This window comes from Geospiza fortis, unplaced genomic scaffold (assembly GCF_000277835.1).
Source record: "Geospiza fortis unplaced genomic scaffold, GeoFor_1.0 scaffold54, whole genome shotgun sequence".
NCBI lineage: Eukaryota > Metazoa > Chordata > Aves > Passeriformes > Thraupidae > Geospiza > Geospiza fortis.
Genome location: NW_005054301.1, coordinates 14,434,873 through 14,456,096, shown reverse-complemented (window position 1 = coordinate 14,456,096; position 21,224 = coordinate 14,434,873). Strand labels below are relative to the sequence as shown.

Sequence of the window (21,224 nt, the reverse complement as noted above, 5' to 3'; positions counted from 1 at the left end):
TTTTCTTATTAGTTTAAATTAATATTTAAAATATCATCAAGCTTATGAACATCTGACTTTTAAACAACAGTATTAAAATAAAAACTTTAATACACTATAAATAATTCCTACCTTTCATGAACCCTGCCTCTCTCATCGCCTAAAGTAACTGTCACTGTACAATTTTTATTTAGGTCAAAATTCTCACTGTAGAAATGATAGTCTGGTGTTACCCAGCCAACCCAGACAGAGGATGGGTCTTGGCCAGCAAATATCCGTAGTGAGTAAAAATACTGAAAGAAAGAAAAGAGCATATTAGTAATAGAAATTTAAAGTATTTTATCAAGGAATAATCAAATCTCCTATATATCACACTTCAGTAATAGTAACTCACATTCTTCTAATAAGTAATTTTAAATACTCTTAATCAAAAAAAAAAACAGACTAGTGTTTTCATTTGATGAGGTTTATGTTTACACAAATTGCAAATAATGCTGCTCTGGACATCACTATTTATAAACAGTGTTATATCATAAAAAGTATTTAAAAGGCTTTTTTAAACAGATTGATTTCTAATGAACATTGATTTCTAATGAACATGTTGCCACAAATGAATCTACTTCAAAACTTCAGAAGAAATAAGCATCTCAACATATTTACTTACTGTAGTAGAAGGAGGACCAATTTCTTGGCTGTGCTTTCTACAGATAAAGGAAAATCAGTGAATAATTAAATTTTAAAAAAAGTAGTGAAAAAATTAGTCATTATTAGGCTAAGTATACTTAAAAGCTAACTACTGTAAGTCAGCTTACTAGCTAACCAGCTTTGCTTGGTGCTGAGTATGCATTAGCAAAGACTGTACAGGATACATATATACAAGTAAAATAGTTGATTGCAATTAAGGTAGGGAGTGGGAGAAGAGGCAGATTTACACCACTTATATAAAGATAGAGGTAACTCTGAAAGGTGCAGCACCCATTAATACCTGATACCTTTAAAAACCTTTCCCACAATCTTTTTTCTTTTAACAAATTAGACATTTTTCTGGTAGTGATGAGCTATTGAGCAATGATGTTGATGAGCAGTAATCCAAAGGGCAAAAGACTCTAAGCTGGCTTTCCAGCCTAGCTTTTGCAAATCATAATAATTCAGAAAAAAATGGAGCTGCTTAGGCAAAGACCTATAGACCTTGTGATGCACCTATTTAGAAAAGGTTCTCTCTTGTCTGGACACAGCATTTCATGGTAATCTGCTCCTAGCGCACAGAAATTTTGAGTATACAATAATAAAGAGTAATATAACATTACATTTACACTGAAAGCATGAAGTAGGATAACCAAACCCAAGTCTAACCGTTTTTGGAAAACATCAGAGGAGGCATTTTCCACGCCCATGCCGAAGTTGAATGATGAGTGGAACTCAATGGGCATACTCAAACGACAATATATCATGTCTGAATTGCTGTTCTGTGTGCCAAATGTTTTGTGAGTAACTTTTAACCGAGGTGGACTCTCAATGGTCCCATCAATTCTCCATATCTAAAAATAACAGAAATATTTTTAAATAAGTCTATCCAAAAAAATGCTGAAAACTTCCATTAAGCAACTAGAGGATGAGAAAATTGAAAGAGCAAACTTAAAATTTTCATAATTTATTATCTTCAAAACTATGCAGCTTTGTTCTGACACTGAATTTAACCTGAAGAGCAAGGGAATCAGCAGATTCAGTATGATTCCTGACTACAAAAAATATTTTCAAAATGTTCCATTCAGGAGTAAAAAAATTTTAAAAATACAGTTTATTAAACCACTTGGGTACACGAGTCAATAAAAAAAGTGCATCACCAGAATCAGTAATTTTCCACCACAATGAGAGGAAAAATAAATTAGAAATGTTCAGAGGGTCATTATGGACTTTGTGTTCGATATTACTTTCCCTTGAGCTGAAAAAGTGCATTTTCAAATTCAGTGATAGGAATATTTTAAAGACAGGAATAATGATGAAATAATCCTGTTAAAATAAAAAAATGCTGAAATAATTTATTTGGAATTCAGTGAAATTTTCAGATACAATAATTAGAGAATAATGGCTATACCTAAATTAAAGTAAATGGCCTGGGGAGACTGTAGTAAAAAAATCTCCTCAGGAACACAAACATATAATTTTGGAATATATTAATTTGAAAAAAAATTATAGAAAAGGCAGAATATATTACTCTGCTCTAGGATAGATTAGTTAGGGAGTTTTGGAATTCCTATCACTGGTGCATCACAGTGAAAGAATGTGTGACGCCACAGGCACACTTAAATGTCCTCAGACTTCAGCTGAACAATTTTCAGATGCTTCAGAAAAATTTACAGTAGAGAAGGTTTAGAAAGTGAAAGTGCATGTAAGATAGAATATAAAAAAACCCCATAGCTAACATGCTTCCAGTAGCTCACCCCAACATAAATTAAGTCATATGATTAAACAGATAGGTATATCTAAGGGATCCATACTACCATAAATGAAAAAGAAGATGGACAAGATCATCTGGAATTATCTAAGAGTTACTTAATAGAGTAATATGACAAACTATCTGATGACAGTAAGCATTAGTAAGGGTTTAATGTCTCGGCTTGCTAAACAAACAATCGTTGAACAGGTGTCTCCCTGACATGTAATGTTACCTTAATGTGAGGATGATTTTTTGGCACATTGACAAATGTTGGTAAGCGTTTACTAAACCACATAGCAACATCTCGGTTCATGTTAACAGCAAAAGGTTCAAAACCTTCTTGGAGGCCACACATCGTATAATACTTGAATGTACTGGCATCCATTCCAAGGTTCATGCGACCAATCTGAGATAGGCCCAGTGCACAAATTGGAACAAAACCTAAAGAAAAAAAACCCAACAAAACTTAATAAATTAGTTTAAAACCAGACATTCTTTATTTTCGATCCATCTAATGTGAACTAAACTTTAGCTCCTGCAAGTAATGCACATGAAGTGATGACAGAAGCAAGAATTTAAAGCCCCCTTAAATACCAATGTCTATGTTCAATATAATTGCTACCTGACAACTTAGGCACTATCCCATCTAATTTTTTATCTTTCTCATATTTAGACTAATAAACATGGTATTATACAAAAAGATGGTCACTAGAAGCCAACCTTGGCTAGATCAAAGTTATTAACAGAAGTTAAATATGGTTTCTGAGCATGCCAAATTTTCAAAAGAACTTTGAGATGAGGCTCAAGTGTGTCAATACATTTGCTTAAAATTTATTTTATCATCAGTAGGTACAATTGTTTTTGCCAGCCTTCATTCCTCCATCATTCACAATGGACAAATACACGCTCCTTTAATGCTAGCATTTTTATGACTCAACTCTTTGATCTCCATATATGTTTAGACAGGGATGAAAGGCTGTTGACTTATTTCACCACTTCCCCAAAAAACAGAATTTGGAGCAAAGTTAGAGAAAAGCCAACAGTTCAACCTCTAAAGGAGACATTCTCTCTCCTAAATTTTGAGACTTCAGTACAGCTTTGTTAAGACAGTCGCTCATTCTTTGCTTTTATAAAAACTCTATCAATGGTAAGATCAAAGAAGAGCAGTGAGCAACTGTAAAGTTTTCTGTCAATTACTAACAGGTATAAAAGCTATTACTGGTTGGAGGAGACACATTGACAAAGAAAAAGTAAATGAAAACATTTTCAAGTGGGTTTGCTTTATATTTCCCAACTCTTTTACTACAGTCATGTAGATACTACTTTTTTGAAAAACCAAAGACCAAAAACAGAAGAGGAAAAATATCCCAGGAGAATGGGATATTTGGATAAGTTATAAATAGGACAGAGACAAAAAATAAAGATTAGACTTATGTTGCAAAGATCTTTCTTTTGATGCAGACTCTCACCGCACTGTACTCATTTTGTCCTTCACAGACATGAACATAGTATCTTTACACTCCAGTGAGATTATCAGAGACTATATTTTCAGGTTTTGGAAATTTTTCAGGGTTCTTATTATTACCACTTCACAGTACTGAAGTCCCGACATAAAGCCTAGCAACAGTGAGAAAATTTATCCACTCTGACTTCTGAAACCCCATTAATGTGGTTGAAGGAGAAATTTGGTTTGTGCCACACAAGCACTCTCAAAATAATTTTTTATGAAGTTAATGCATAGCACAGTCTGAAGGCTCATATCAGTGAAATATGATTTCTCAGCTCACTGAGTCATGACAGACTAGTTTTTCTGTTTGTTTTATTATTTTGTCTTCCAATAACCATGTGACTTTAAAAGGGGAAGTTACCATTTTCTATTCCGAAGTCAGCAAATGCAAGTTCTGAACCTTTACTGGTTATAAGCAACTCTCCATTCAGAGTAAAGATGATTGACTTGTCATCCAAGTTTATCATACAACCAACCACATCTCCTGGTTGCCAGCTTCGTCCAAAGAATCCGCTGCCTTGATGCCAACACTGGCCCTAAAAGGAAAACCAAGACAATAAATACTGTGGTAAATTAAAAAATAAATCCAAAATAAATAAAGAAACCCAGATATTTTATTTTCCAGATATTAAAGTAATTTGTAAACAGTACTGATCGTGACTTTTGCCTTAGAGATAACAGGGACATAGAGAGACTAAAGCACCCTAACTTCAGCAATTTGGAATCTGATAACTACTGTTCACTGGATTCAGCTTCTTACACACAGGGTCATCCTTCTAGTCCTTTAGGAGTCAAGCTTGGGAAGAAAGTACATGCAGAAAGCAGAAAAAAAAACAGAAAAAGAAAAACAGACTGTGGCTCTCTCATTGAATAAAGAACCTTTTTTTTTGATTTTTGTAAAATATCACGTATAAAAAATGGAAGTGAATGCTGCATCCTGTTTATAATCATGGCAGACTTCTGTACTTAGTTGGATATAGCCTGGGAAGATACATATAAACCAACACTTCTTTGTTAGCATAATATCATGACCAGAACCAAAATGGAGGTACTATCCACTGTCAAACAGAGATCAGAGATATCTTTATATGAATCAAAAACATGCTGGTAGTTGATGTGGAGTACACAGAAGAAACCTATGTTGTAGCCTGCTTATAGATCAAAAGAGGTAAAGGTATACTGACTTTGCTTCCTTCAAATACAAATGCTTGGTCATCAGCTCCCAACTCTATGTCAGGTCGACAGCCTGGCCTGGCCCAGCCAACACGCATGTCTCCACCTGTCACAGCTTCAAACTCAAAGTACCACTTTCCAGACTTCACTGCATAGGATTGCTCTACTCTGAAAAATCGTATCTTGTCAATGCTGACTTTTTCCACTGTTTGGTCAGCTGCAAAAATAAACAGAGGGAAAAAAACCCTCTTTTAACAATAAAACAAAACTATAAATGTCATTTTAAAAGGCCATGATTCGTATTGAAAATACATACCTATCTCTTGGTCAGGTGGCTCAATACTATAGCCATAGCCCGCAAATGTTCTCACAGCTTCACGGAGGCTGTCTCTGTTTGATTTTTTAGTACGTTCATCTAATAATGCATATGGCACCAGCCGAGGATTACGTTTGTTCTTAAGATCCTGAAAGGGATAATAAAAAACAACAAGAAGAAAAGTCTGTTTAGATATCACAAAGACTTTGAATAATGAGACAGAGTGTACTTTGGCATCATGTAATGATTACAGAAGAGAAGCAGCATTAATGAAGAAGAGTTCTATGAATGCAAGCTCAATTAATTATCTGTTAATAACACTGAAAACTTAAATACAAGAATGAAGGAGAAGGGTGGAAATATATTCTCATACATCCAGCAGCTGCAAACATACAGGTCTGACAATCCAGACTTTTATATGCAGGGCCTCTTTTCCTGCTCCCAATCCCCTCTGGCTTTTCCAATTATTACAGGACAGTCAGTATTTGTCATCTTAACTAACAGTCCCTCCCAAATTATGTTCTGGAATAAAGAAATTTCACATTCTTTACTTATTCCAAATGCATGTAAAGAAATTCCTACCTGTTGAATGCCATAGGTCCATCCTTGCTTTATTCTATCTTTTGCCCAGACATTATGAGCATTTTCTGCTAGTTTGTCAACTAGAAGTTCCTGAGAAGGTAACAATTTCACTTCAGAAAGATCAAGAGGGGCAGGTTTATATCCATTTGACATCACGTAACTGTAAGTCAACAAAGCGAAACAGAGAGTCAGATATACCAGTTATGGTATTTAAATCTTTCTGTGAAGCATTCATAGGGTGGAAATCACTATTGCTCTCCACTTTTTAATCTCCTACTCTCCCTGTTCATTTGCAAAAATCTTCCATTGCACTTGGTTATTGACTAGGATATAAATTGGATTCTAGCTATCTGGACCATCTCATTTTCCACCTACTTGCACAACAGTTAATTAAATGTGACTCAGATCCATATTTACATGCCTAAATGGTTGCTATAAAGCAACAAAATTTTTTATTGAATGATTACTTTTTATATTTATATATGTCATTTAAACATTTCAAGTAATTTTAATTTTAAAGATCTGTATGATGACTTCTTATGAAACTCTCTTATGTATCATTAAGTATGGTATTTTAATTAACTATTTTATAAGGACTGCATTACCATTTTTTCCAACAGAAGAAAAAATTTTAACTATTGTTCTTACCACTTTTTGCCTGAATAAAAAGTTTACTAATTTTTCAGTAGCAACCATTATCTTCTCCAACTCTTCCATATTGTATAAGGACAACCTACCCTTTTAGACATATTCAGATTCTCTTTTGCTCAAGTCAGGTAGTTTCCATTAATTAGAATGTTTCATATAGGCAATAGGTATTTTAACGAGACTAATAGCAAACCAGTATTATGATAGACTCTCTGCAGTATGAATCTTGAGAAAAGCTTTATTTTACTTTTTTTAACTGAGGCCATCAACTGGATCAGGATTATCATCTCTCGTATCATAAAAGTATGTATTTTACTGTTCACTTGAAACAATTGACTTTGTTCTCATGGATAAGTTTCTTTCAGGACAAAAAGACATATGGTGGGTTGATAAACTGAAGCAAAATGGCAAGTGTCCAACTTGCTGTTTCTGTCTCTTATGGTAAAGTGGTAAACTCTCTTTCAAGTAAATAGATTTACCATCATATGAATAGACTGTTCTTTACTATGAGACAGAAAAGCACTGCAAAGTTGTGTTTAACTTTGGGATCTCTGTTCTAGGGTGATGTAACACTGCTACAATTGCCTCTATGTGACTGTTTCTGCCTCTCAACAACTGCAGGAGGTGATGTAGCACAGCAGTATTCACATTCCAACATCATCACAGCCAACTAAAGGCCTAACCAGAGATCTGTAAGACCTTATCATGTATGGGGTTCGTATTCAGTATACTTATAATGAACTTAAAATATTTTATATTTATAATAAATATTATAATATGTAACTGTAACCATAAGGTACATACTTTTTAGGAAGTTTGACTTTTTTAAGATCTTCCTCAGCAGCTGGATGAGCATGAACAATGTGACATCCAAGGGCCAAAAGGGTTCTGGCATAAAAATGGCATTAGTTAAACACAACATTATAGTTCTTATGCATTGTAAAAATACACAGAAGAAATTATATTTAAAAACATGGAAGTAATCAAAAATAATGCTATTTAAAAACCCAAATATTTTCATTTATCAGAGATAATAAACAAGACTTTTAAAAACAAAAAAGACACAAATCTATGGCTTGAGATTTCTACCACTTTATTAAAACCAACAGGATTTGGTCTCTGTAGAGACAAAGTTTTTCTACATCAGTCTGATTGGGTTCCTGGGACTTCTAGTAAAGTTAGCAGAATATCATTGAAGGAGATATTTTAATGGTTTTTATATCTTACAACAGTATGATGCACTTGAATAAAAATAAAATTTTAAAACTTTATTTTCTTTTCTATTTAAAGCTCACTTGAGGGTTTCAGTTGACATTTGTAGATTATAATTCTTTTCTGTCTCAGGCAGTTTTGAGAATTCCACAAGACAAGGATGATGCCTTTTATTATCATCCCGTATCTGCAAAAGAATAGCAGAAAAGAGTACTTTCCTGGTGGAATCAAGTATCACATCAAAAACCCAGTAAATTCTTTGCAGTAATGAAGTCAATATAAGTGATACCATTTATCTTTGTCCAGTGACTGCTACTCATAACTATATAAATCTCCTTTTCCCATTATTCACTTATAATGCACACTATAAATATTCCTCCATAATTAAAGAAATAAACAAAACAAAAAATTTTGAGGAATTTGAATGTTTAAAAAAGTCTCCAAAAAGTTAATACTACTGTCTCCTTCCAGCTTACATGGTCACCTGTTGTTGGTAATGTATAGACCACCACTGCCTACCCCATTCAAATTCCAAGACAAGGTTTGGGCTGGTAGGAAACTTAACCCAATACAGGTCACTATACCCAGACAGGTCATTCAAAACATACCTTGCCATATGTCCAGCCCAGTTCTATTTTATTCATTCCCCATAGTTCATGGATATTTTCAGCTAGTTTGTCCCTGATCTTTTCAAGATGAAAAGGAAGAGCAATCTAAGGAAAGAGCATAACAATTCCAGAAATAAGAAGAGGTTCCAGCTACCACACCTTTATCCAAGATCACTTCGTTTACTTAGTACATCACAACAAATAATTGAAGAATTGCTAATAAAGAGGGAAGATTTTATATTGTGAATTTAAGTTTTGAATAGACATAAGGTATAGATCCCATTGCAAACTTCACATACCTGACTGGTGTCTATTGGACAAGGGATAAAAGAAGCTTGCGATAGAAATTGTGTTGTACCCAACAAATCCCTCACTCCTTCAAAATCTCTTTTATATTCTTTGACTGGTTCCAATTTCATCTTCTCTTTTGGAAGCAATGCCTCGTAACAGGGAGCATAGCCAGCAGGAGGCAGAAATTTAAACTCTCCATGTCGTCCACCCAACAAGAAACGAACTCTGTGCAATTTTCAATGAAGCAATTAGACTCTTAAATAATCAGCATATACTATCATTATGAATAAATAGTGTAGAAGCCTAAGCATTTGTTTTACTACCATTTACAAAAATGTATGTGTGCTTCATGTTTTGGTAAATACCAAAGGGTTGCCAAGCATTCACACTAGCAGATACTGTCAGTAAAACCATCATCTACCCACTATATTTTGAAAATTTGTTTTGGCCAAAACAAAGCTAATTATTTAATGTAGTGGCATATTGAAATATTTCTCACTTAAAATCAAATGGTTGTAAATTGTGATTTTTTAAATGGATTTAAGGGATTTGGAAACACAAATCTAATTTAAATTGGACTGTTACTCTAAAAATACTATTGGGACTATTGATGCATAACTTGAGAGTTTTAAAGTTACATCTCAGTGAACACATGCAGACAATTTGGCATATGAGAGAAATAAAAAACCAAAACCACTAAAAACCTTAATACATTAAGAAAGCAGACAATATTATACTGAATATTCCAAGAGGGAATGAGTTCCAGAAGCACAACTAAGATTCTTTGCAAACCCCTAAAATATTCTTTTTCTCCTCAGATATAGATTTGTCATATAAATTTAAGAATATACCAGGAAAAACAACAAATACAAAAACTATCGAGCTGCATACTTTTGTTCTCAAGTGAGCAAACTCTATACGTAAACACCAAAATGAAAACAAAAACAAAAACAAAATAAAAAACAAACCCACAAAGAAAAAAAATCCTGTTATGTCTAGGAATTAGCCTCTACATTTTTTGTGATGGAGAGATCAGAAGACTTTATCAGAACAGATCAACATAGTTTGTTCACATTTTTAAAAATATTAAAGACCCCAGAGCAGGAGACCTCCTTAACTCATGAACTCGGGATTCCCATGTAAAAGTATTTTATCTGGTAGTAATAGACACAGATGATGACATACATCTGCTGTTAACATCAGATATAATGTTATTATACACTACAAAGAAAAATGCTCTCACAAAATAAAAAAGCAACATCAAATCAGAATGAAAAAAAAGAAGATAATTACACCAATTTTGGCAGATTTCTTACAGTAAAAAGTAATTAATATTTTCAAAAGCTTTGTATTAATGCAGCTACATAGTAGGGTAACTCTAGGGGAATAAATGAAATTTATTTACTAAACCTTTGTCAGCACTCCTTTATTCTCTTTGATTTTTCAGAAGATTTTTTGAATTCATTGAACATAGACAACCATATAAATTGTATACAGTAAGTTTGAATCTCAGTATTTTAGCTATAGAAGAGGTAAGAGATGGGGAATATTAGTAAAGAGATTCCAAAATTACTTCGCATCAGTTCTGTTTCCTACTGTGAACACAGTATCAGTTTCCATGATGATTTAAGTTTTTTTACTCCCTGCTGAGAAAGCCAGTGAGAACCTTAATTAGTGCAAAATATGGTGCTGCATTTCTAACATGCTTTTTTCAGTGATAATTGGAATGAAACGAAATTTATTTCCCCTAGGTCACCAAATACCCATAAGATAATACTGCCCAGACATCGTGACTTGATGAAACAGTTTACAGGCCCACATGACAATTTTTAGTGAAATCATCACTGACAAAATCATTACTTCTCTGCCTTCCTTCCAGCTGCTATTTGGGCAGAACTGAAGCAGCAAAACAGAATAAATAATACTAGAATTTGGACAATATTTTGTGTGATAAGGCAGCAATGAAAACAAATTTAGTTGTACTTACTTTACACCTGCTGACAAGCTTACGACAGGGAAGAAAAACCCTTCTGTACTGAAGTTCTCAAACATTCCCTGTACAGGCTGTCCATTAATGCGGAACGAAATGCTGGCTACGCCTAAATCCAAGCAGCAGCTAACCACATCATCAGATGCCAATAAATGCTGATTGACAGATGCTACAGCTCTGGGTACGCGACCTAAGACAAAAGTGTTTAGGAATCAGAATATTTAAGCAGGTTTAATTTTTAAAAATTATTTATTCAGCCATTTCTAATGCAGTATGTTACGGATACCTCCTAGTCTTCTCCGAAAAAGGATAATTTCTGACATTGGATAATTGTTCAATTATGTTGGAAAAAAATATTGAATTATTTGGGTCTGCACACACATATTTTGTATATAAAACCCAATGCTAGAGAAATTTTAATAAAATTGATGAAGGGAACACTCTCAGATTATGAATTATTAGAATAAATGTAATAAAATTTACTTCAGTGTATACAGTCTCATTAAAACATCTTTCATTTGTATGGCCCCACTGTATTATTTTCAGAGCAATTAAAGCATACCTAGATGTACATGGTATTTAAAGGCACTGAGAAATATGGGGAAACAAAGGATTTTGTCTAGATGCCTTGAAAATTGCACATTGAAACATAGGTCACATATTGAGCAAGCTAAAAAACAACCATCATTTACTGTGCATGCAAGAGAAATCTGGATGAAAAAATAATGTGATAGTTCATAATTAAAGACGCTACACACAAAGACTAAAATAATGAAGTTGGTAGCAGTGTAGAAATTATTATTTTTTATTGACAAAATTTTTATGAAATTATTTACCAAAATTTTAATTCAATTTGTCAGATCTCTCAACAGGTTAAAAATAACTGTCATTTTCCTTATAATGAAGTTGGTAGCAGTGTAGAAATGATTTTTTATTGACAAAAATTTTATGAAATTATTTACCGAAATTTTAATTCAATTTGTCATATCTCTCAACATGTTAAAAATAACTGTCATTTTCCTGCAACTGTAGATTCAAAGTAAAATAATAATGCAAATGTCAATTTGTATAGAATTAATTTATCTGAGATCAATACATCCATTTATTTTGGACAGATAGAATTAAGTCAGTATTGAGCTAGATCTGGAAAATGCCATTCTGCAGTCAAAATCATGAAAACGGAGGCAATCTGCTAAAAAGCCTAATTGGTATAATTAAATATTGGCTAACATCTTAGACACGTAGTCTGGTCTGAACTTCTAAATACCTTCTTGATAACCTGGAGTTCTGAATGTAGCTCACTATGAAATAGCATGTCATATATACAAAAAAATGGAAGGTAAACGTAGATAAATGTTAACTGTAAGAATAAGTGGTAGCTCACAAAGTACTCACCAGACCACAGATGAAGGCCATCAAACCCAAAAGAGTAGAGGTCATCACCAACACCATTGCCTCCCCATCCTTCTCCACCTCCAGGATAGGGGGCATAACCTGAGGTAGAGGCCCATCCAACCCTCAAGTGGGTGGGTTCAGCCGTCAAGAATGGATCAACCTGATCAATTATTAACTCAAAGTACCACTTCTTGTATTGTGCAGAGCCCTCAGCAACACCCAAAAATATGTTTGGTCTTATGCTAAGAAAGAAAATGCAAGCCAGTTAGTGTAAACATAAAGTGTGTCATAGGAATTATATTGCTGTATAATTGTCAAATTCTCTTTACAAGTATGATATAAATATAGGTACCCACACTTTGCTTGTAATATTTTTTGAAGTGAACCACTTTGCATAAATTAATAAAGCTGCTGTAGAACCATCTTCTAAGGTAGAGGTTCCGTGCTTTGAAAAGCTTACAGTCAAAAGAGAAATGACAAGATCATTTACTAAAATCAAAACCAGGAGTGAGGTTGCCAGGAAATCAAGTCCCTCTTAAAACACACAAGAACTTCAGAGTATACAAGCATACTCTGTTCCCTGTTTTGACTCAGAAAGAAGCAGCTTTCATGTTTCCATTTTAGAGCAGTTCTGATTATGAATTAGCAATTTCTATTCAATCCCAAGTTCCATACAAATGCCATATTGTCAGTAAAAATGTATTTTTTCAGAACTTAATACATAATACATTATCACCTCCCACGGTGTGTTTCTCAATATTGAAAGTTTTGGGATATTTCTTAGGTTACTTTTTTTATTCAATTACTTACTGAAGATATAGAAATTCAATTTTTTCTAATATAACAGCAATAATTTTTTCTAATATAACATATCACTATACCTTGTCACATCATTAATCAAACGTGTTTGCAAAAGTAAGTCTCTTCTGGGCAGTAAATTGTCACAGATCAAATTTTGATTGGCACGGACTGCAACTCCATTGCAGACGCAGAGAGAGCAAAGCACATCGAGAACCTTAAAAGAAAAATCAGAAGTAGTAAGACAAAGGCAGCTAGGAGCATACACTATTATTCAGTTGTCAGCTAAATTTACATTCAGAATAGCCCTAAGGGAAGGGATATAATATACATTATTGTTTTCTATATACTTTTCACATATTTGGACCAAGTGTAGTCTGTACTACTGATAGAGGATATCAAATATTTGTGGAACATAGCATCACGGCACAGGTTTTGAGGATGCATCAGAAACCTTCCTTTAAGAGTCTTTATTCTCATTTTGATCAGACAAAACAGTTAAAACAGCCTTATACTAATTCTTAAAGACTTTTAAATTAAATATCAATAAAAATTTGAATATAAAATGAAAATCCTTGATAAATTTTCTGCAGCCCAAAAAAATTTCTGTGCCAAATAAGCGGATAATTCTCAATGGCAATGAGACATTGTTTTTGAGTCTCTTCTGGAAACAATGTTTTCAATTTGAGAAATATTCAATTTTTTTATAAAATTAAAGATGCTTTAAAAGCTCACTATAAAGCAAAACAGAATTTCAAAAAGATGTTATTCTAAAACTTCGGATTTCTTTTCTTTTTTTTTCCTTGAGTCTGAAAATTGAAAGAGATTGATATCATTCTTGCAGGATACTGGAGCAGCAGGTTTTGGAAGAGAAAACACAGTAACATAATGTTACTTAATACTGAACAAAGCTGCACACTTTCACAAACAAACAGAGAAGCTTCAATGTGTACTTGATCTCTGACAAACAGCCTTTGAGCAAGGAGCCTAAGTGGTCTAGATTGCTATACACCACCTCCACAACAAAAGACACATCTTCACACCATTGATTGTGTTATTTCTATTGTACAACTCCAGAAACAGGAGAATATGAAACTCAGCTACTCCTGTTGTCTGACAAGTGAACTGAACACAGACCCACCACTGACAGCTTACACTGCTTAAGCTAATATATTTGCTTAAACACTCTTCTATGTCCCAGCATTTTCCTTTCTACCACCTCTGCTATTGGGCAGAAACCATCTAGCAGAAGGATAACCATTTAAAGAACCACATAAGCTCTGAGCAGTACTCAGCTGTAAAGCATCTTAGTAGCATTAATGATTACTAGGCAGCTCAGACTTTACATGAAAACTGTTTAAATGATCTCTGTGAATACGCTGACTCTATTTCTGACAAAAGGCTTTTAATTTAAAAAGGCCTTCAACTCAATAATTTCCAGGACGATTTTACTCATTATTTTCCTTATTTCCTAAATCTCAACAGAATCTCTAATCTAGCAGGAGAACAAGATATAGTGTTTGTGGCAAAACAGATGAATTTATTTCTTCCCACCCACTCTTCAGTACTTGCTGAGGTATAGCCAAAGACACTACAAATGGAAATTAACAAATTCATTACCTAGTATAATTCTTCTCCTGTATACATTTTCTGTTTCTGTTCTAAGTTCTCACTGTAAGATCTACATTGAGATGTTTCAGACAAAAGGTTCTTTCTAGGTGACTGGCCTAACATAGTAATCTTGTTAAGAGATAAAGATATTAAGCAAAACTTCCTGCTGTAATTTCAACTTTTTTTCTTATGCCTACTTATATCAGTTCATACTCCTTAACACGGCTTAAAAATTCTTTTCTCATTTACTGTATCTGTAGCTGGTTAGGTTCTCTGTATTAGTGATTTACAAGAGAAAGTAATTTCAGCTCACAAAAACTTCCTCTGTTCTTCCTCGAGGTTATCAGTCTTTCAAATAAAATTTTAATTGAGGAAGGAAACTCACATTAGAAAATCACACAAAAACCTATATCTTCGTCTGTGTTGTGATGTCATCCTGGTCGCAGCCAGAAACTCTGTTCACCTTCTTCTATCATAATAAATTGGATATGGGTGTCTAAATTAATTTCATCCAGTATATCTTCTGGAAACTCAAGGGTTTTTTCTTTCTTCAGAACACCTGTGTTTTCAGATATTTGGATTATTTTTCTGATTTCTCAATTTATTTCTTTTCTGCTGCTATTATTATTATTATTCAAGTTAGGAATGATTTTGTAGGATATAGTTCTCTATATCTGTGGATGCAATGGTAGTCCACCACTTCTCCAGAGCCCTGAATCACAAAGCAAGCTGCACTGCCCACTTTCTTACAGCTACCAGAATACTTCATTTTCTCATCAAATCCAATGTTCTGACTGGTTACCAATATTTCTTAACTGCTTACTTCTCATACAAATTTTTGGTATTTGAAAATTGCTGAAAAGCATTTATATATTAAACATTCTTTTAATCTCAACAAAGAAATTTTGCGAGTGTACTTTAAAGTTATTTTATTCCTTTAAAGGTATTAGAAACAAATTGTTCTCATCTTTTTTCCCCCACAAATTACTGTAAGATTAACATTACAGCCTTAGTTTTTCCAAACATACCTTGTAATTGCGCCCATGTTTATCCAACAGTGAAATAATGGATTTGATGTGTTCCTCAGATATTAGATTTAAAGCTTCTGGGCTTTCAATCAAGATGCAGTGCAACACTTCCAAAATACCTACATGAAGGCCAAAGAAACAATGTTGTCATTAAATCACCCTCACCACTGAACACAACCTAAAAGCTCAGTAAAGGAGTATCTTACAAGGTGGTATGGCTTCTCTGGCCTAAAGAGAGAATTAAACAACTTCTAAAGAGTAATGATATGAACATGGTTCATTAGGAATAAATGCATAATAAAAATGTAAATTTCTCTTTTCTTTTGAATATAGCCACAACTTCAAAACCACTTGAGAAATTTGCTAGATTAACTCCTTCTTTTCAATGGAAGAGGTAAAGGGAGCACTGTAGAGCATATTAATATTTTGTTGAATACACGACTGCAAAAAAAAGCCCTATAAGCTACATCTATATGGGGTTTATATGCATGCCACAAATACATGTCATTTCATAGTCCACCACTCTTGATACTGTTTGACCCGATCTCTTTATTCATCAAGGTCACATTCAGCACTGCCTAGATATAATATTGCACATAACAAATGTATTGAAGCAAAACAATGTCAAATTAGTGTCTCTTTTAATATATTACTTTAGCCAATTAAAAAACCAAACCAAACAAAAAACAAAACAAAACAACCAACCAACAAAAAAACAAATCCAAAATAAGGAAAAAAGCAAAACGAAAAAACTCACCAAAAAAACCCCAAACAAACAAAAAAACCAACCAAACCCCAAGAGTGTATTTGTTTTCTAATATGTGTTGGCTTCAAGGAAAACTGCTATGTAAATAATGTAAAACAGGCATTGACTGATAGTTAATTCACATTGTAAAGGTGAGTCTCACCTGAGGAAGATTCTAATCTGTCCAATTTACTGATTAGCCAATCAAGGTTACAGGAAAATTGAGCACAGTTGTTTCTGTTGCCACGAATGAGAGCAGCTGGAAAAAAAACACAAGGTATCATTTTATAACAGGAGATTTCCATTTTAAATCAACAAAGTTTATTACATGTATTTTAACACAATTTTTAGAGTAACTCAATAAAACAATGAACAGACAAGTCCATTTATGTTACCATAATAAAGAATTGGAATTTCCACTACTTTGAATATTACCAACCAACATAATTTCTAAGGAGCACATAGTTTTTGAAATTGAAGGGGGTCTCCTGGATAAACAAGAATCTCAGCAAAAAAAAAAAAAAAAGTTTTGTTTATGTTTTATTTTGTTGCTAAATATAAATAGAAGTTATCCAGCACCCTTGCTTGATGTCAAGCATGGTCATGATCATAGGGCTGAAACTTTTCTTTTTCTGTTTCTTCCGACCAAGTGTGGGAAGATCATATGCAGAAGTTTGAATTCAAGTGCAGATTAGGCATATTGGTATTTAGTTTTCCTTTCTTATAACAATGTTGTAGAATGCACAGCTTTTAGTCTTTCAGTAGTGCAGACTGCACTTTGAAAGTTCATCAACATTCAAGTCTTTCAAGAAATATTGTTCATTTTCTTCCTTCTAGAAGTCATAGATCATAGGGGGGAAAAGAGTAACAAAAAATACATCTTTTGTATTCAATTGCCAATGATTTTTATTATGAAGCACAAAAAATATTACATCAGAACCACTGTGTTCAAAATGTACTGGCAGATGAAAATCAAGATAAAATCTGAAAAAAGTCCACATAGTACTAGAGAGAGCTTCTTTTCATTCTATTTTTCTTTAAACACATAAGACTGTAGTAAAATGCAGCCAGTGGTAAGTTTTTAGTTTCTAAGGCAATGAGATTTCATTAGAAGCACCTGCATGTCTGTTCTATGTGAATAACCTCATGCTTCAAAACCCTTCCCCTGGTTTCTTTTATTCTTGCCCTGACTCTCAACTTCTTTGTTTTGCTATGGATCAGGACTACCTTCCTTTGTGATGAAAATAGAATGTATTTAATCTCCATCAGAAGACAAGACTCTCCTAAATGAGGAATAATGTAAACTAGGTATCAAATAAGAAATTTAAATACACATATACATACTTGCCCTGCTCTATAATTTTGATCATTCTACATCACAGAAGTGGTTTGCTCTTGAATAGCAGTGATCTAGAAAATCTGGCCTTGATATTGAAAAAAACTGTTTTACAGTTTTTCTAATTTTTAAAATGATAATTCACATATCTTTGCATATCACAGGTACATTTAAATTAAAAAAAAAAGGTTTTGACATGCTTCACAGAACTTTTTCCTGACTGAGACCTAATTTTCTTATGTATCATTGCTCAAGAAACTCTATTTAGCAGTAACTATATGTAAGAAATTCTGTAATTTACAGAATAAACTGAATAATACTCCAAGTATTCTTTGGTGGTGAGGCAGCAGGTAGGATTCCATGTCACTGGGGTATTCTGGGTTTTTTTTACTTTAGAAGGTTTTTGAAGAACTTACCTAACAATTTGTAAAGGAGATTCAAAATTTCTTTCCATGATGTACCACCATGTTCTTCTCTTGCAATTCCTGCAAAATGAGCTGCACTGTTGTAGTCGTTAAGGCGATCAATGCAATTTAGAACGAGTGCCAGCATTCCCTAAACACATATGAGGGAGGAAAGTGAACTGCACATGAAAAATCATTGGTCATTGTTTCTTAAAGACTTTTTCCTGTGTAAATTGGAAGGCTACATTATCTTAAATTAAGAAAATCCCAAACAACAAACCAATTGTGCTTAAAATATTTGAATATGTATTTTTCTGTATAAAAAGAATTAATTTTAGAGAATGATTCCATATGGTTCCTCACACAACTAGGTATTATGAAAAATAAGGAATAAAAATCTGAAAATAAAAGCTTTTTCAACTTTTAAGGACATTCATTTTTGCATCAAATCTTCCTTGCATAAGGAAAAAATGCTTTAAATTTAGATAAAAAATAATTTTCATTGATTAAAAAAGGTGGAAGTTTTGCTATCCAATAAAATATCTGTAAACCAAAGAATTTTAAATGCTACAAGGGATTTGTAACTTCACTTTGATTGCATACTCAAACAGTATTGAAAACCTGGAAGCAATTCAAATGTGTCTAAACACATCATAAAATATGTTTAGTAAATCTACAAAAATACAGTTATTCCATTTTCAGAGAGGAGCAATTGAACAATTATATAATACATAACTTTCTCTAAAACTGGCATTCTTAGAATTTCTAGAGGTAAAAAAGTTACAGGCAGAGTCACAGGACAGAAAAGACATCAGAAATAACATCCATTATTGACCCAAGTTTTATCATTCATTTGGAATATCCAGGTTGTATAACTTCACAGAGAGAAAAATAAATTTTAGTAAAATAAGATCCTTTAAAGATGCTCAGAACTATTAAGATCAAATTTTATGACAGAGTGTGTGGCTTGTGACAAGTTTATATACTTTTATATATACTTACATATATATATATATCAGCTGGGAACATTACATTATAGATCATATGCATATATCTAGATGATAATATGCATGCATCTAAATTTCTCTCAAAGTTTGTGAGACAATCCTCTTAAAATAATGCAAAAATCCTTTTCTCTGTACCTCTTCTTTGAATAGATTTTGTCTGTTTTTGAGTGAGCGAAGTTTGTTTTGCTTGTCCTCATGTTGCAGGTCTTCTTCGGGAAGCTGGAAGTAAGTGATCAGGTCTTGCAGAGTCTGAGCCATCTCCTCAACAGGCAGGGCGCTGGGTGATAGTGCTCTGTTGTTTCCACTATGGAAAATAACAAGACTGGCAGCATTAATCATTTTCCCTCTGTAATTTACAATACTATGTGGCAGCCTATTCTCTTTTGGTACCTAAATCAAGTCTTTTTACATGTATGACATGTGAATATAAGCAACGGATGATCCGAACTGAACATCATTCAAATATCTATTATTTGGCTGTCCAGCACTCAGAGCTTCATGAGTGGAATCATATTTCTCTTTCTGAGCTGATATAAACAGAGAGAGTGTTATTTTTTTAAAGCAAAAAAAATAAGCAGCAATGTAATTCAGCAAAAAGAAGAAAAAGAGATTGAAGTTCTTTTTCTACAGTAATTGATTTTGTTTAGATACTTTAAATCCCACTAAAGGTGTGATGGTGCAATAACAGTCGCAGTTATTGAAGTTATACACCCACAGCCTTCTGGGAAAAGAGCACAAAAGTGGCAGGTAATCCCAACCACAAATTAGGTCTTCTGTATCTATTCTATACAGTAAATAAAAGGGTGGGATTTAAAAGAAAAAGAGATTGAAGTTCTTTTTCTGCAGTAATTGATTTTGCTTATATACTTTAAATCCCACTAAAGGTGTGACGGTGCAATAACAGTAGCAGTTATTGAAGTTATACATCCACAGCCTTCTGGGAAAAGAGCACAAAGTAGCAGGTAATCCCAACCACAAATTAGATCTTCTGTATCTATTCTATACAGTAAATAAAAGGGTGGGATTTAAAAACAAAAAACATTTCAAGAAATCTCCATTGTCAGGAAAATAATGTCTTTTTCTGTTTAAGTATTTTCTCAACCTTGTGTGATAATCCAGTTTTCCACAGCCTGACTACTATAAATAGCATCATCTAGCAGGCACTGACTGAGGCAAAGGTGGCTCTGTTTTATATCCTCAGCCCAAGAAATACAAAGGAGTGGTGCAGGTTCTTGAGATACTGAAGTAATAATGTTTTAAGCACAGGCTCATATGGTGGGCAAATAATTAACTAAAAACACCTTTTCCTTTATTTTTTATCAAATATTGCATCAAGTATTACAAGGGTGAACACTTCATCACCATAATTAAAACTTCTGCCAAGCACTACAAAAGAATAGTTTCTTCAGCACAAAATACATTCTTATAGATTTAATTGCACAAAGTTCTAGGTATCATTGAATACTCATTAACAGAGTTAGACTAAGATCAGTTAGCATGTTTTTTCAACCTGGATTACTATCCAGCTTGTTTCTGGCTTCAAGGTATTAGATTTCACGTAAATAATCTTACATAAACTGTTCTATCTATTTAATGGCATTACTAATCAAAATGTCAAATTTCAATCAGTAAAAATATATTTCTAAGAGCTTCTAAATTCAAACACTTGAAAGCAGGACATAAGGGTTCTTTTAGAGAAATTCTTATCATTTCAGGATACTTTAAAACCAGGGTAACAACTACCTTATGAAGTGGCTGAATAAGCTTGTAGTATTGCGAATGATTCGAGCAGCCTGGGATTCCTCACGCTGGCATCTTTGTAATGTGAGACCGTCGTCCATATGACCTTCTTGGTGTAATATAACCTATTGAGAGTCAGGAATTATCACAATAATTACTTTAAAACACTTTTTGCTTTTAAATTCTTTTAATTTATTTCAAGACTGCACTGAAAAAAGTAATTTGCATACATACAGATTTGTTAATCACTTTATCTAGACACCCATTAAATAGCTACAAGTTTCTCAGTCTCACATAAGTTATTCAGAGAAGACAATGTAATGTATTTTTGTTCTTCCACAATCTATTTAAAAGGATACTCTTAAAAAACATTTTCAAGATGTTATAAAAATGTATTTTTTCTGTATTCTAGCTCTC

At 33.3% G+C, this 21,224-nt stretch overlaps 1 protein-coding gene across 1 annotated transcript in view; it reads right to left on the bottom strand.

Annotated features, from left to right (window-relative positions):
- RYR3 (ryanodine receptor 3) overlaps positions 1 to 21,224 on the bottom strand; it is a 194,011-nt gene that overhangs the window by 100,958 nt on the left and 71,829 nt on the right. Inside the window, exons 12-31 of the mRNA XM_005417515.3 lie at positions 20,811 to 20,932; positions 19,203 to 19,371; positions 18,073 to 18,211; positions 16,484 to 16,579; positions 15,576 to 15,694; positions 13,020 to 13,153; positions 12,139 to 12,380; positions 10,741 to 10,933; positions 8,762 to 8,978; positions 8,463 to 8,567; positions 7,938 to 8,041; positions 7,447 to 7,530; positions 5,995 to 6,154; positions 5,413 to 5,560; positions 5,108 to 5,313; positions 4,285 to 4,459; positions 2,649 to 2,857; positions 1,333 to 1,517; positions 644 to 680; positions 112 to 272 (exon numbers count right to left, since the gene is read on the bottom strand). Of these exons, the coding sequence (XP_005417572.1) occupies positions 112 to 272; positions 644 to 680; positions 1,333 to 1,517; positions 2,649 to 2,857; positions 4,285 to 4,459; positions 5,108 to 5,313; positions 5,413 to 5,560; positions 5,995 to 6,154; positions 7,447 to 7,530; positions 7,938 to 8,041; positions 8,463 to 8,567; positions 8,762 to 8,978; positions 10,741 to 10,933; positions 12,139 to 12,380; positions 13,020 to 13,153; positions 15,576 to 15,694; positions 16,484 to 16,579; positions 18,073 to 18,211; positions 19,203 to 19,371; positions 20,811 to 20,932 (3,005 nt within the window). The remainder of the gene's footprint in view (positions 1 to 111; positions 273 to 643; positions 681 to 1,332; positions 1,518 to 2,648; positions 2,858 to 4,284; positions 4,460 to 5,107; positions 5,314 to 5,412; positions 5,561 to 5,994; positions 6,155 to 7,446; positions 7,531 to 7,937; positions 8,042 to 8,462; positions 8,568 to 8,761; positions 8,979 to 10,740; positions 10,934 to 12,138; positions 12,381 to 13,019; positions 13,154 to 15,575; positions 15,695 to 16,483; positions 16,580 to 18,072; positions 18,212 to 19,202; positions 19,372 to 20,810; positions 20,933 to 21,224) is intronic.